Raw genomic sequence first — 16,483 nt, forward strand, 5'->3', positions numbered from 1 at the left:
AAATACACTTTTACCCAGTAAGGAAACTGAGATTTTATAACAGCCAAGATCATTCAGCTGCATGTGGAGGTTCGAACTCGGATCCTCCCACAGGGAAGCCAGCCCTACGAGGAGCAGGAGGGATACAAGGACAATGGCTGTCAGCTGCTGGTATCAGGGACAGGCAGGGGCCAGAGAAGACAAAAGTGCGGAAGTCTTTGGCCAGGACTCGCTGCTTTATGTGTGGGATCTCCTGAAGACAGGGCGGACTCTAACTTCTGGAAGGAAAATGGGCGTGTGAGCACCATGTTGGGGATAGATGTCCTGGGGGCCACACAGGCTGGCCTGAGCACCGAGTCCCTCCTCACCAAGGATCTAGCCTACAGTTGAGTCTTTCCCTCTGTTCTACATTCTTTTTTTTTTTTTAATTTTATTTGTTTATTTGACACGGAGAGAGAGATCACAAGTAGGCAGAGAGGCAGGCAGAGAGAGAGGGGGAAGCAGGCCCCCCGCTGAGCAGACAGCCAAATGTGGGGCTTGATCCCAGGACCCTGAGATCATGACCTGAGCTGAAGGCAGAGGCCTTAACCCACTGAGCCACCCAGGCGCCCCTGTCTTTTTTTTTTTTTTAAGACTTTATTTATTTATTTTAGAGAGAGAATCTCCAGCAGACTCCCTGCTGAGCATGGAGCCCAACGTGGGGCTTGATCCCATCACCCAAGATCATTAATCAAGCCGAAATCAAGAGTTGGATGCTCAACTGCCTGAGCCCCCCAGACGCCCATCTACATTCTATTGTTGTTGAAGACTCCCGTTGACCTCATACTGGCCATCCCTAAGAGAGTTTATATAAAATGACATAAAAAATACTAAAATGTACAAATGACTTTTTTTTAGCCTTAATCTCTGGAACCTCTCCACTTCCTTGTGCACAAAACAGGTGAGACAACCTGGCTTCAGGGCAAGGCCCTGCGGTGGTCAGCCTTTTCAAGCCCCCTGGGGTCTAATTTTCATGCCACCTCAGCCCTGGTCTGGGACACGCCTCCTGCTCTCACTGCCCCTCCCAGTAGAAGCCTAGACTTCCTCACCTTTCGGAGGAGCAGTGACTGGAGCAGAATGTCACATCCACCACCCATGTCCTCTACAGGGCGGCGCTCCCCTCTCCCGTCTGGGTAACTGCGAGGCCACCCAAACAGTCTCTCCCCCAGCAGCTTTTTCTTCTGTGGAGACATAGGTCAGTCTGATACACTCCACCACATGTTCGGACCCACAGACAGAGACCTATTGTGTTTCTAAGCTGCACCTGGACTTACGTTGTCCTCAAACCCTGATAGACCTTCTGAGTGGACGGAAGCAGAGAATCCCACATCACCCTCCCCACAAGATCACAGGGAAACACAAAGCCACACGGAGAAAGGACGGGCCACGTTTGATATTGTCCAGTGCGTGCCTCCTGGCCTCAGAAGGCTGCCACTTCCCGAAGCTCCAGCGCTCGGCTGCGCTCCACTCTAAGCAGGTGAATTCCTTTGCTGAAACTTGCACACAGTAAGGAGATGGTGTCACCAACAGCCAGGGATGTCAAGGGTCCTGATCCATCCAGGGACAAGGTGAACAGGCAGGCTGTGGGGGGAAGAGGGAACCAGCAGCTCAGACCAAGGGCTCAGGGTCACGGGACATGAGGTCTCTGAGAAACCCGTGTAAGCAAAGCATGTGCTCTGTGTCCAACCCAGGTAAGAGCCTCATCACCGGCTCCAGAGGACTGTGCACCTGTGGGGAGGTGAAAGTCCAGGCAGCTGCAAGGCTTCAACTCCAAAGAATGGCACGTGGCCCAAACAAGGTGTGTATCCCTTAAAAACCTGTTCAGACAGCCGGGACCTCGCCTGCAAGGACGTGGGAACACACGGCCCTCAGTTCCCACCTGCCCAGAGAACAGAGCGGGGGCCAGGGCAGAGGAAAACAGAGACAATGCTGATCTTCAGCTGCTGGCTTCTGGGGTCTTGCTCCCTGCAAGACCCCGGAGACTGGGACCTGAAGGGGAGTCTGGGGGCTTCCAGGTGCCCCGGTCTCCCTCCGTCCCTGTCTCCCCTGAGAACCCTACAGGTGTGCAGCCGGCGGGCAGGGCAACACTTTCAGACCTTGTTCTCCCTGGTGTCAGGCTCATGAACATTGAACCTGACAGCAGCTGCTCTCCCCACCTCCCACAGCTGTTCCACGGGGCAGCTGGAAAGGGCACCTGCAGCTGGGGCACAGCAGGGCTGTCCACCCTAGGGAGGTGTGGCTCACGAACCATAGACATGATCTCACATCTTTTCTCTGAGGGGGCTACCCTATCCTCCCCTGCTGGGAGCTGAGTTTCTGGAACATAACTATAGGAGGGATTTGTTGTAAGATTCTTTAATTTAACACTATTCCTGTGTCCAAAAGAACCCCGGGTCCAGCACAAAATAGCCCGGAGGCAGTGGGGTGCTGGTAAGGCAACTTTCTGGAAGAAAAAACCAGCCACCTTTACTCATAGCATTTGCCACCTTTTGTGGTATAAATATTCCCACTATGACCATATTAGATATTCCTGAATATTTAACAATCAGCCAGTAGCAGTGGGCTCTGGCATACTTCATTGAGGACTCGGGGGAGCTGTGTTCCCTAAAACATCTTTTTTTCTGGAGCTTTGGAGTTCATGACCTGACTGTGATCTCAAACCTGACCTGTAGCATCAAAACAGGGCAGTCTGGGTAGACGATGCTTACTCTACCTCACCTCCACCATGAGCGCAGACTCTCATTTCTCGTCCTTAAAAAAATGAATTTGAAAATGACAATCCTTGTTTCCTTTGCCAGGCATTTTGAGCATCACACATTAAAACCTGATGAAGAACTTCAGGTAGCAAGAACAGTAAGAACCAAATATATTTGAGTTCTCAGGAGCGAGTCTGTACAACGTGGTAGCGGGGCTCACGCAGTGAGGTTCAACAGAATCCTGGTATCTTAGTGTCATCTCTTAACCACTAGGGGCCTGGAGAGTGGCAGAACATGGCTGTCCTTGTATTTGCTGAGTACTGGAAAGGGAGTGTTTCAAGGATGCTTTTAGGACTCCGTGTGTCTTTGAGAAGCACCGCCAGCAGACTCCTTACCTCCAGTGTCTTGGTTCCAAATCTTCACTTTGCAGTCATGGGATGAGGTAGCAATTATAGGCATCGAGGCCAGCGCTCTTGGTAGAAAGACACAGGATGCAACAGTCTGGAAATGCCCCTTATATTCACATATTCTGTTTCGTGTCTGCCTTAGGTCCCACAGCTGTAGAGTAATGACATAGGCTCGCTCATACACACATATTTCCCCAGCTTCATACATGCTGCCCTCACTGATTTCCACCCCCGACCTTCTCATGATTCACCTGTGTCCCCCACTTACCTCCTCATGTAGCTACCCCTCATCTTCATCCATCCCATCTACACACCAAATCACCCACCCATCTGGTAATTAATTTAAACATCAACGATCTCAAACAACCCTGGGTAAGGGTGTGCCGGGAAGGTTGCTGCCTTCCTCAGTAATGTCATGGCTGGGAAAGTGAAAGCTCCAAGTCCTATAGCATGATGGGACAGTATGGCATTGCCTACTTTTTTTTTTTTTTTAGTTTTTTATTTATTTAAGTAATCTCTACACCCCATGTGGGGCTCAAACTCACGATCCCAAGATCAAGAGTCTCATGCTCTTCTGACTGAGCCAGCCAGGCGCCCTAGCACAGCTCGGCCTCTTGGCCTGTGGGTTCTGTGCAGACCCCATAGTTAGGAACACCTTCTCATAAGCACACACAGGCGCAGACCTTCTGACTGACTGCCTCCATGCTGAACCTTGGTATATGAAGATGAGACCCTCCAACAAAGGAGGTGGCAATCTTGCCAATTACACTCTTGTTGACACAATCAGACCACAGCTAGAGAACAAGGCTCAGGGAGGAGAGCAAACCAAATTGTGTCCAAAATATAATGAAGTCACTGGGCACCATGATAATTCGGGAGAACAACATCCAGAGAGGAGAGTGATCTGAACTGTACCTGAAAAATAATGAAACCACAGGACACCGCACCAGTTGTAGGGGCTGGAAATGCTTAGCTTGGGGAAGAGGTGCTACATCGATAGCCTGGGATTCAGTGCCTCAGTGCACCACTTACTAGAGGTGTGGTCTTGTGCAAGAGACTTCAACTTGCCATGCCTCTATTTGCTCATCTGTAAAATGGGACTTAGAACAGAACCTAATTCACGAGGTTGTTGTAAGGATTAGATGAGATAGTGCATGTAATGTGCTCAGGCCAGTGCCTAGTATGGACTATTTGGTACAATGGGAGCTCTAATTGTTATATTTGGACCAGATGCCCCTCTTAGCCTATATTCTACAGTGAGGAATCCAAGGTACTTTGGAGATACAATGCAATGTAATCCAAAATTACGTGCAAGGAAAGGTATATGGGTAAGGGTTGGGATGGGCCGTCGACCAACACTGGTGCCTAAGACTCCCTGAAGAGCTTGACCCTCCTGTACCATGACCACAAGTACAACGGGAAGACACTTGGCTCTTCAAATAGTCCCTCCATTCTCTAAGCTCTGCTGGAAGCAGGGACATTAGCAGCTGGTTCTGTGTTTAGCACCTTCTTGACTCTCATCCGATCCCTCTGTCTACTATCAATTCAGAGAGCCCAAAGCTAATGGAGGTTTCTTGAGAGATGCATCTGGAGTGTAAAGACTCACTTACAGTATGCACTCGGAACAGGCCTGAGCCATTAGCAGAGCTGGGCTGTGGAGCCCAGGATAGACGGGAGGTCAGAGGAAGCACTTTGCTCACCAGCAACCAGACCCCCAGACACCGACAATCGCTCACCGTGGCTTCACAGCCTTCCCCTCCAAAGCCGTTGCTGCAGGAGACACACTTGTGTCCATCCTCACTGACCTCGCAGTAGGTCTGAATATGCTGCTTTGCGGGAAATACGTGAGCTACCTGCAGCCCCCGGCTGTCCCATAACCTGCAAGAAATGAGGCAATGAGCCTGTAATAAATGTATCTGACAGACCCACTAACGTAAGCCGCGGCCCTCTGCTGCTCCGGCCAGTCAGATGGAATGTCATGGTTCACCTAAAAACAGGAGTATGAACCAGATCAACCTCAGAGACGCCAAAGCTGCCAGGAAATAACCAAATTGAATGACATCTGAGTTCTTACTATTTTGAGAGGCACTTAATAGGAAATTAGACCAAGCATCTTAACTGTACAAGTTAATTTGTTAATTTGACCCTTTAGGATACTGCTTTCAAGGGACAAGAGGATATTTCTGTGCCTGTGACTTCATTTCTTTAAAAGATGGTTATTAGGATCCAGAGGAACCATCACCATTCCAGAATCAGATACAAAAGACTTGCAGGCCTTGGCCTACTGGGCCGTGGGGTCCACAGGGCAGTGTTTTATTCAGCTTCTTGTCTCATTTTCACCTCTTTACCTCATTCTTCCTGTTTTCAGAGTAGAATGAATCTCTTCTGAGATCCAGAGTTTCTCTTTGTGCTTTCCACTCAACAATTCACTTCATTTGACTCTCCTGACCGGGATCCTGCCCCACTGGCCCAGACAAGGCTTCCCCGGAGGGCTGGGTGCTTGAGAACATCCGGCCCGAGCAGGGGAGGAAAATGGAGCCAGGCGGGCAGCTCAAAGCAGGGGCAAGCCAGTGACCCGGCCTGAGCTCAGTCTGAGTGTGCTCACATGGTGGGGGGGCGGGGGGCAAGGGTGGGGTCAGAGTCAGCTGCTTCCGAAACATCCAGGACAGGGGCTCTTTCCTGGCCCGACTTCCTGCCATTCATCCTCTACCCAGAGGGTCCAGGGCGCCACGTCAGAGACCCCAGCCCCAGCAAGGGGCAAAGGGGCAGAAGGCCCTGGGAAGGCACAGCAGGGTGGAAAAGCAGAGGGGAAAGGGAGTTATATAAGCTTGGGAACCACAAACCTTCACCAGAAACACCTTCATGGGTGCTCAGTAAGCCCACCTGATGGTTTTATCTTCAGAAGTCTGTAGTACATATGGTTCTTGGGGGACCCAGCACAGGTGAGTGACCTGGAAAAAGCAAAATTTTCAAAACTTCTCCATACCAAGTCACTCTTGTATGGAAATTCCTGTAAACCGTGCTAAATAGTGGCTCTCCACTTCTCAAGGACATTGACTCGTACACTCGACTTGGAGGGAGGCTGTGTTTTGCAGATGCCCCCCACTCATGCTCTACTGGACGCCCCTGGATCAGCAGCAGCAATGGTAGCGGCCGGGCCAGTGGTGAGTACCAGAATGCATGCAGGCGCCCACACTCGTGGTGGAGAACTGCTGGTGACTGGCAGCCACAGAAAGCAGCCCCCCCTCCCCCGTTCTATGGTGGGACCACTGAAACCCTAGTCTAAAGCCTCACAGGGTTCAAAACGCATTCTTTCTTTTCATCCCTATGACCCCCTGCTGGACAGACATGACACAGTTTTCAAAATAACCCAAGATGACACGATTTTCTTCTAGCAACCTCCACAAATATGGAGGGCATAGAGTGAGCATACCATACCCTGCCATGGACAGTTGTGTTCAAAACTGGAAAAGATGACCATGAGTGATAGTTAATGACCACTAAAGGAACACTTATCATGTCAAATCATGGGATTCTCTCCATTTTATAAATGAAGACACTGACACTCTAAGTGACTTTCTCAGAGTAACTCAGATAAAATGTGATGGCTCTTGGGGTGCCTGGCTGGTTCAGTTAGTAGAGCATGTGATTCTTGATCTCAGGGTTGTGAGTTTAAGCCCCATGTTGGGTGTAGAGATTACTTTAAAAAAAAAAGTGAGGGACGCCTGGGTGGCTCAGTTGGTTAAGCAGCTACCTTTGGCTCAGGTCATGATCCCAGCATCCTGGGATCGAGTCCTACATCGGGCTCCTTGCTCGGCAGGGAGCCTGCTTCTCCCTCTGCCTCTGCCTGCCACTCTGTCTCCCTGTGCTCGCTCACTCTCTCTCCCACTCTCTCTCTGACAAATAAATAAATAATATCTTTAAAACAAAACAAAAAAAGTGATGGGGGCGCCTGGGTGGCTCAGTTGTTAAGGGTCTGCCTTCAGCTCAGGTCATGATCCCAGGGTCCTGGGATCAAGCCCCGAGTCGGGCTCCCTGCTCTGCAGGAAGCCTGCTTCTCCCTCTCCCACTCCCCCTGCTTGTGTTCCCTCTCTCGCTGTGTCTCTCTCTGTCAAATAAATAAATAATTTTTTTTAAAGTGATGGATCCATAATTTGAACCCAGGTGACTGACCTCAAAGGCTGTGGAGTTTATCTACCAGTCTACTACCAGAAAACATTGGTCTTCATAAACACAGCAAATTATACATAAAGCAAAGGGTCCTGCTTGTTTCTCTGCACATCAGCTATGAGATCCTGGAGGACAGGGATGGTGTCCTGGGCCACTAACCTGCTCCTAGCACAGCAGATTTGGAAAAACACATTTTGAGGGAATAAATGAGCACACCACTTAAAATTCCAGTATGAACTAATAGAGATACTCTCTGGGGCAGAAGACTTTATTGTTGTTGTTTTTTTTAAGATTTTATTTATTTATTTATCAGAGAGAGAGACTGAGGACAAGCAAGGGGAGCAGCAGGCAGCGGGAGAAGCAGGCTCCCCACTGAGCAAGGAGGTGGATGTGGGACTCAATCCCAGGACCCTGGGATCATGACCTGAGCAGAAGGCAGATGCTTAACCAACTGAGCCACCCAGGCGTCCCTGAAGCAGAAGACTTTAAAGAGATCATCCAGCCTGATAACCCTGAGAGGCCAGAGTCTGACAGAGTTCAGGGGGAGTAGAAATGAGGCTCCAAGCCTCTACTGCCTGGGGTATCTCCTGATCTCTCTCCCAGGCTCTTTGACTCACCACATGCTCCCCTCTGCTGTCCCACTCTCTACCAACTTTGAGTTCCTACCAGGTTCCTGGAGATGGAAGCTCTCTCCATACATTGTCCAGTCCCAACGTCCCATAGGAGAAGGGTGTTGTCCCGGGAGCCAGTGCACAGCTGTGACGAGTCTAGGGGAACAAGAGAAAGATGGTCCATGAGATGGGCCTGGCATAGGGCTTTTCAGAAAATACAACAAGGGGGCGCCTGGGTGGCTCAGTCGGTTGAGTGTCTGACCCTTGGTTTCGACTCAGGTCATGAGCTCAGGGTGGTGAGATGGAGCCCTGAGTCGGGCTCCGTGCTCAGTGGGGAGTCTGCTTCTCCTCTCCCTCTCCCATTGTCTCCCCCCCATATCCACTCACGCACACTCTCTCTCTAAAAATAATCAATCTTAAAAAAAAAGGGGGGGGGGTGCCTGGTGGCTCAGTTAGTCATCTGCCTTCGGCTCAGGTCATGATCCCAGGATCCTGGGATCATGTCCTGCATCGGGCTCCTTGCTCAGCCAGAACCTTGCTTCTCTCTCTGCCTGCCACTCTCCCTGCTTGTATTCTCTCTCTCTGATAAATAAATAAATCTTTAAAAAAACAAAAGAAAGAAATAAAATACAACGGTGTTGGGTAGAGCTCTCTTTGACTTTACCTGGACTCACAGCCAATCCAGTGACCACCATGGCGTGGCCAGAGAACTGTTGCTTTGGCTGGGCGGGGCCACGCAGGTCCCACATCGTGGCGGTCCTGTCTCGAGAGGCGCTGAAGAACAGGCTGGATCCGTGAATACAGGCTATCTGCTCAAGAGAGAAAAAAGTCCGGGTGTGCTTGTTTGATTGGACTTGGAAATGGGCACCGGCCCCGGGGCTGCGGGTGTCAGAGCCTGAGGCTCTCCCCCTGGCCCTGCTGGGGTGGGAATGCACTGCGTGTGGGCGTCAGTACCCTGTCCTGCGCTGGGAGCTGTACAGGTGACGGAGTCAATTCTTGAGGTGGATTTCAGGGAGGAGAGTTGTAGAGACCGGTGTTCGCTATCATCTTGGCTGGAAGCTTACTCTGCCCTGTAATGCCTTTTTAACAAATTAATTTTTATTTAACTGTTGTTGGCTTTTTAAAAATTTCCCCAACTAAAAAAAAAAAAATTTCCCCAACTAGACTAGAAGGTTCCTGAATATAGGAATTTTATCAATTTATTTACAAATGAATTATTATATATTATCATATACATCATATATCATTATTATATATAATAAATTATTAGTGAATAAATTTTATCATAAATGAATATTTATTATATAAATGAATACATTTTATCATTTCTTATTTTCTAGCTACAGTAAACACACAGGCTGCCTTCAGCACCTGTCCCCCTTGAGTCAGGATAGGCAGGGAGAATTCTTTATTTACCACCTGAGCTATTAAGGGCTCAGTGACAAAATAAAAATCATGTCTAATATGCCTCTAACAATGCTAAGGGAATGGTTCATTCTGCTTTTCCTTTACCGCATCAAATGAAGCCCTTGCATTTTCTTAAGACTGAATATCCAATCACTCTAACTTCCCTCCACAATAATGATCATTTGAGAATTACCTTCGTGATCTCTCGTTCATGTCCTCTGAACCTTTTCACCACATCCCCGCTCTTCCAGTTATAGGCCACCACTGTCTGTGGAGAGTCATTAGCGTCATTAGAATCTCTGTAATATTTTAAGTGAATTTTTATTTAACTAAAAAAGCCTTTACTTCATTATCTACCTAATTTCTCTCTCTCTGTCAAGGGTCTTGCATTAAGGCTTTATTTTTGTAACCCTTATCCTGTCCCCCTACACTGACTTTCTTTTCTTTCCTCCTGACGAGTGCTCTGTCTCTCTCCAAGGCAATGGGCCACTGCTCTGAGCCTCATTGATGGGTTCAGGAGGACACTCCCCAAGGGGAACGGACTCAGCCTGAGGTTCTAGTTGTCTACATGGGATTAGCGTTTTCCCTCCTAATTATATTGTACTTCTATTTTCATGTATTTAAAAAATTTGTCATCTTTAAAAAAAAAATTTGCCAGGTGCCTGCATGGCGCAGTCAGTTGAGCGTCCGACTCTTGGTTTTGGCTCAGGTCATGATCTCATGGCTCATGGGATTGGGCCCCACAGTGGGCCCCGAGCTCAGCAGGGAGTCTGATTCTCCCTCTGCCTCTCCTCCTCTCCCCCACCCCTGCTCTCTCTCTAAAATAAGTAAAATAAATCTTTTTAAAAAATCCACAAAATACAGTATGAAAATAAGAGGAATTAAAAGAATTAACATTTCTGCTACCAATGTCCTAGCTGTGAGTCCTGTGATCGATGGAAATATGGGGGGAGAAGCAACCAGATGCAGCTGATACTGGGAGGAAGGACAGAAACACAAAAGCGAGAAATCATGTTCACCACTGTTGAAATTTTGACAAAAGGGCAGCATAAAAAAGACTAGAAGTCTCCTTTTTAAAAATTTTATTTATTTATTTATTTATTCATTTATTTGAGAGAGAGCACACAAGCAGGGGTGGGGGCAAAAGGAGAGGCGGAGAGAATCTCAAGCAGGCTTCAGCTCTCCACTGAGCGTGAAGCCTGATGTGGGGCTCGATCTTACCACCCTAAGATCACAAACTGAGCTGAAATCAAGGGTTGGTTAGGGTTAAGCAGCCCTAGGGTTAAGCAAGTGCTTAACCAACTGTGCCACCCAGGCACCCCAAGGAAGTCTCCTTTTGTTGACAACTAACTCCTTCCTGTGTCTGTGTGTGGGTATGAAAATGGCTTGGTCAGAATAATACTTGTCAATTATAAGAAGCATGTGGGCGGTCTGGCATATCACTGAAGATCTTACCAAAGAACCCTCACAGCTTCCCTGGGAGGCTGGCATTCTCACCCCCATTCCATGGATGTAGAGACTGAGGCTCAGGAGCAGTAAATGACTTGCCCAGAGGAACATAAGAGGCACAGCAGGGACTTAGAGCCAGTCTTCCTTAGTCTAAAGCCTATGGTTTTACACTACTCAACCTTGCTGCCAGAAACGCAGAACCAGCATTTCCTTCCCCAACATCTTCCCTTCTCCCCAGTCAGCTGGTTCCCTGGGAAGCACTGCAAACCCCACCTTATCTTTTCCTCCAGAGACACACAGGTCTGAGTTCAGAGCAGCAACGACAGAGACACTATCCGAGTGGGCTGGGCTATACTCCAGACAAGCTTTAGTTTGAATTCTCTCCTCTATAATCCCGTCAGGCCTGCTAAAGAGAGGATGGCAAATGAGAGGCCCCAGGGTATGGAGTGCAGTGGGGTAAGGGGAAGAGAGGCCAGGCGGAGGAGAAATCTGGGAAAGGAGTACAGAAGGGAGACCCACGGCCATTGCCAGAAATGGATTATCAATGCCGAGCACGCTCAGAACAGCCGAAGGACTAGAATCCGATAAAGGGGAATCCTGAAGCCAAGAAGCCAGGAGTCTTTGCTCACCTGGAGCTTATTCCCAAAGATACCAGGCCCCTCTCTGTGGGGCTGAGGACACTAGCTAATCAGCTGCTTCTCATCCAAAAGAAAACAGACCGAACTGTTCAAGGAAGGTCATCAGTAATCGCTCTGGGCCTTCTCTTTCTTTAGTAGAGAATTTTAATGCGACATGATAAAACTTGGGATCCCAGTGTCAGATGGCTGTACCTGTATTTGTAAGTGCTGTGTTTGAGCTTGCTTTGCAGTTTCCCCATCGCTGCACAGAACCTACACAAAACCTTGTGAGAAGAAGCTCGTTTCAGATGGCAGCCAAGCATTGGCATCCCCTGTGGCTGCTGGAAGTTGTCGTCCCTGCTTAGTGAAAAGAATACATACTGTTAATGTCGTTAGGTATGATAATGGTAGTCTGGTGACCTAAAAATAAAGCCAATTTTATTTATTTATTTGACAAAGAGCGAGAGAGGGGAGCACAAGTGGGGGGAGTGGCAGAAGCAGGCTCCCTGCTCATGCAGGGCTCAATCCCAGGACCCTGGGATCATGACCTGAGCCGAAGGCAGATGCTCAACTGACTGAGCCACCCAGGCGCTCCATGCCTTCTCTTCTTAAAGACTAATCCATTGTACTCATTTGCTTTTCCTCTTTTCTTTGATTCTTCTCATGGCCCTGGAATGTACCCTCCCATAAAGCATTAGCAGATCAGCAAAAGCAAAAACAAAACTAATTTTAAAACTACAGACAGGTTTCTTGGGGTGCCTGTGTGGAGTGGCTACTTTAATAAGTAGAGAGTCTCCTTTTTGGACAACAATAAAAATGTTCTGGAACTGGACAGTGGACATTGTCTATGTACTAAATAAGAATAAGTATTATGTTATATGTATTCTACCACAACAAATACTAGGAATATGTATTTGAAACTAAGAAATAATTTTTACCAGTGTAGGTTTTTGGAAAGAAAGAGCCTTAGTTATTCCTAGCTTGCTGTTGTTGTTGTTTTTTTTTTTTAATAATTTCATGTGACACTTCTCTAAATTAGTGTGCCAGGTCATGGGGTTATTCTGTAGTAACAATGAGCTAAAGGGGCACCTGGTTGGCTCAGTCCATAGATTATGCAATTCTTGATCTCAGGGTCATGAGTTCAAGCCCCATGTTGGGTATGGAGTCTACTAAAAAAAAAAAAAAAGAGAGATGTGAGAGCTGATACAGGTAATGATCCAGACCAGTACTAGACCAGTGGGGATTCCTGAGACCCTTTCAAGAAGTCTGCCTCTCCCTCTGCCTCTCCTCCCTGTGCCCCCAACTGGTGCGCGCTCTCACGCACTCTCTCTCTCTCTCTCTCTCGTGTGTGTGTGTGTGTGTGTGTACTCTCAGATAGATAAATAAATCTTTAAAAAATAAAATAATTATTATTTTGGGAGGTAGAAGGGGTAGAGGGAGAGAGAGAATCTTTTTCAAAAAATATTTTATTTATTTGAGAGAGAGAGAATGCGAGAGAGAGCATGGCAGGGGTGGGAGGATGGTGGGGAGGAGGAAGAGGGAGAAACTGACTCCCTGCAGATAGGAGGTAGAGGCGGGGCTTGATGCCAGGACCCTGAGATCATGACCTAAGCTGAAGGCAGACACTTAACCAACTGAACCACCCAAACTCCCCGAGAGAGAGTCCTAAGCAGGCTCCAAATTCAGCACAGAGCCAGACACGGGGCTCAATCTCACAACCCTGATATCATGACTGAGCTGAAATCAAGAGTCGGATGCTTAACTGACTGAGCCACCTAGGCGCCCCTAGGAAATGAGTGTCTTATAGGCCTGACCAGCCCGGCTCTACAGGAATGACCAGAATGGTCTACAGGAACAACAGCAGGGAAAACTCACCAAATAGTCTCAGTGATACCATGAAAAGACAGTTTTCCAGAAGAATTTCCGCATACATTTTGAAAAGCTGCCAGAACCGACATCCGGACAAGACAGGTAGCCGTACAGAAGCACAGTGCAGTGACAAGAACGGTGTGTGGGGGGCACCGAGAGCCCTGGGCTCCAGCCCCAACTCTCCCTCATCCCACTGTGTGTCCTTGGGTTCCTCCGTTCCCTGCTATGCATCTCAGCTTCCCCTTCTGTAAATGACGACACCAGACTAAATACTTTTTAGTAGACTGTGTATTCCATGAGAGGAAGGAGTCTATCATATCATACTCATCTTTGTACCTCCAGTGGCTTGCACAGTATGGCAAAAACATTTCTTGTTAAGTCGTGTGAATCTAAGGTCCCTTCCAGTTCAGACATTCTAAAATTCTCTATAATAAGTATATGATATGCTGCTAGAAAAAATTCCAGGATAATTTTCAAAAATCTTGGGTTGCTGTATTGCTTATAGACAGATAGAGGTTACTGGGCTGTCTATCTGTAAGCATAGCCCATTTTTCAACATTACCATCAAACTAAGGACAGGTGCCATCCATAGATCTAGGTCACCGAAAACAGCAGATGCTATAAATGGATTGGCTTTACTTAACACTGATTGGATTCCTAGCTGATATCTTCAGACAGCCGTATTTCCCATCTGAAGAGCACTCACAGGACGTTCTAAGCAAAAGATAACTTTTAGAATTATTTACCCCCAAACCAATAGGATTATTTGGGTGAGCTGCCATATTTAATGCTTTGTAATTTTATCCTTTGGAAAATAGTTCAGGCAGCAACTTCCTAATCTCTGTAATTACTGAAAAGACGCTTAAATTAATCTCTTCTCTGAGCATATGTTTGCACTGAAAGGAGATTCACAAGGTAAATAAAGACCTTGTTAAATGAAAGAGATTGCTAAGTGTAGCTTTCCCTCACAAAGAAAGAAATATCTTACAAAATTCCAAGGTCATATAACTGGCACATTTCCAACAATTAGGGAAAGTATACCACAATGTTAATTATACATCTATTTTTATTTTCATTTATTTAAGTAAGTTCTACACCGAACATGGGTCTTGAACTTAGGACCCCAAGATCAAGAGTCACACACTCTACCTACTGAGCCAATGAGGTACCCAGATATATCTATTTTTTTATGATATACAAAGTAAGGGGGCACCTGGCTGGCTTGGTCATTAGAGCATGCGACTCTTAATATTGGGGTTATGAGTTTGAGCCCCACATTTGGTGTAGAGATTATTAAAAAGAAAAATTTTTTAACATTTTATATATTTATTTGACAGAGAGAGAGATACAGCAAGAGAGGGGACACAAGCAGGGGGAATGGGAGAGGAAGAAACAGGCTTCCTGCCAAGCAGGAAGCCCAACACGGGGCTCGATCCCAGGACCCTGAGATCGTGACCTGAGCCAAAGGTAGATGCTTAATGACTAAGCCACCCAGGTGTCCCTTAAAAAGAAAATCTTAAAAAAATATATATGTGTGTGTGTGTGTGTGTGTGTACGTATAAGTATAGGTATATATATGTGCTACTTTATTTTCTTAGATTTTTTTTTTTTTAATTTGAGTGAGAGGGCCTGTGTGCATGAGCTGGGGGGAGGGGCAGAGGGAGAGGGAGAAACAGACTCCCCGTGGAACAGGGAGCCCCAATGGCAAAGCAGGGCTCGATCCCAGGATGCTAGGATCATGACCCCAGCTGAAGGCAAATGCTTAACCCACTGAGCCACCCAGGCAGCCTATTATTATTATTTTTAAAGATTTTATTTTAAGTAATCTCTATACCCAGTGTGAGACTCAAACTTACAAAGCCAGGATCAAGAGTCACATGCTCCACCAACTGAGCCAGCCAGGCGCATCCAAAGTAGGATATATTTAAATACTTAAATATATCATTAAACATTTTTATTTTACTTATAGTGCTTCTGTTCAAAAATTTTCAGAGCTGACTGCTACTGTTTCTGTGAAAAAGCCAGTTTCTCCTGCTTAAAATAGTACTTCAATAAGTATGAATCACAGAATTTGAGATGGAAGAGCTTTTCAAAATCATCACTATAAACCCTTAATTCAAAGATCTTAAGAACCAGGCAGAAACATTATCTGTTCAAAATTCTAACTAGGTACATCTCTTGACTTCTAGTCTAGAGTTTCCCTTATAAACATCTCCAAAGAAGAAACATAGTTTTACTGCATTTTAACAAATCTATTGTAAAAACTTGAATAAATAAATTTTAATCACCAACTGACAGTGTAGCTTATTCTAAAACTGAAGAGCAATACAGAAGGGTCAGGTAGGGGCACCTGGGTGGCTCAGTGGGTTAAAGCCTCTGCCTTCGGCTCAGGTCATGATCCCAGGGTCCTGAGATCGAGCCCTGCATCAGGCTCTCTGCTGGGCAGGGAGCCGGCTTCCCTTCCTCTCTCTCTGCCTGCCTCTCTGCCTACTTGTGATCTCTGTCTGTCAAATAAATAAATACAATCTTTAAAAAAAAAAAAAGGGTCAGTGTAACATTTGGTTTAGTGCTTCAGCACGGGAACAGTTCACTGCAGTCGGGCAAATTGGTGACCCTCTTGGAGTCTGACTCGTCTATGTAAAATGGAATAATATCTCTCACTGGCTTCTAGAAGGATTAAAGATAGCATGTACCAAGGATTATTCTAAATGCTTTATATTTATTAACTCTTTTGATTTATTCCACAAGCCTCTGAGCTAGATGCTGTTATTATCTTCATTTTGCAGATGAGAAAAGTGAGGTGCAGAGAGGTTACATAACTTGCCCGAATTTACAAATAAGTTGTAAATAAGTGGCAAGAAGAGCTTGCTCTCGATCAGCATGGTATACTGCATCTCTGCAAAAGCTTGTGCATAGACAGCCCTCAGCTGCACCTGGCCATTGGCATGAGTGACAGCAACTGAAAGGAGCAATTTCTGCCAATTTCCCCCTTAATACTATGGTTAACACACACATATTAAACATATGTAACAAATATACACAGAGAATATTTACTAATGGGTTTATGAGTCTGAAGGACATTAAGTTGAAGCCAATTATGTCTCCTGGCCAGAGTGATTGATCACACTAAAGCTAATTCATTAAGTTATACATTATATACCAAGGCAAATTAAAATCTCAACAACAAAGTATACATACTTAGATAATGTTCATATAGTTGTGATTTCTTTTTTTTTTTA

The 16,483-nt window shown here is 46.5% G+C and overlaps 1 protein-coding gene across 1 annotated transcript; it reads right to left on the reverse strand.

Annotated features, from left to right (window-relative positions):
- Positions 1-423: 423 nt before the first annotated feature.
- WDR31 (WD repeat domain 31) lies at positions 424-11,704 on the reverse strand (the record flags this gene model as incomplete). Its single annotated transcript, XM_080819373.1, has 9 exons — positions 424-1,599; positions 3,110-3,272; positions 4,858-4,999; positions 6,005-6,072; positions 7,958-8,058; positions 8,567-8,711; positions 9,503-9,577; positions 11,032-11,164; positions 11,589-11,704. The coding sequence occupies 9 exons, from the start codon at positions 11,702-11,704 to the stop codon at positions 1,439-1,441; spliced, it is 1,104 nt and encodes a 367-aa protein (XP_080675499.1). The 3' UTR covers positions 424-1,438.
- Between the last annotated feature and the right edge of the window lie 4,779 nt (positions 11,705-16,483).

This window comes from Martes martes, assembly GCF_963455335.1.
Source record: "Martes martes genome assembly, chromosome: 12".
Taxonomy (NCBI): Eukaryota; Metazoa; Chordata; class Mammalia; order Carnivora; family Mustelidae; genus Martes; species Martes martes.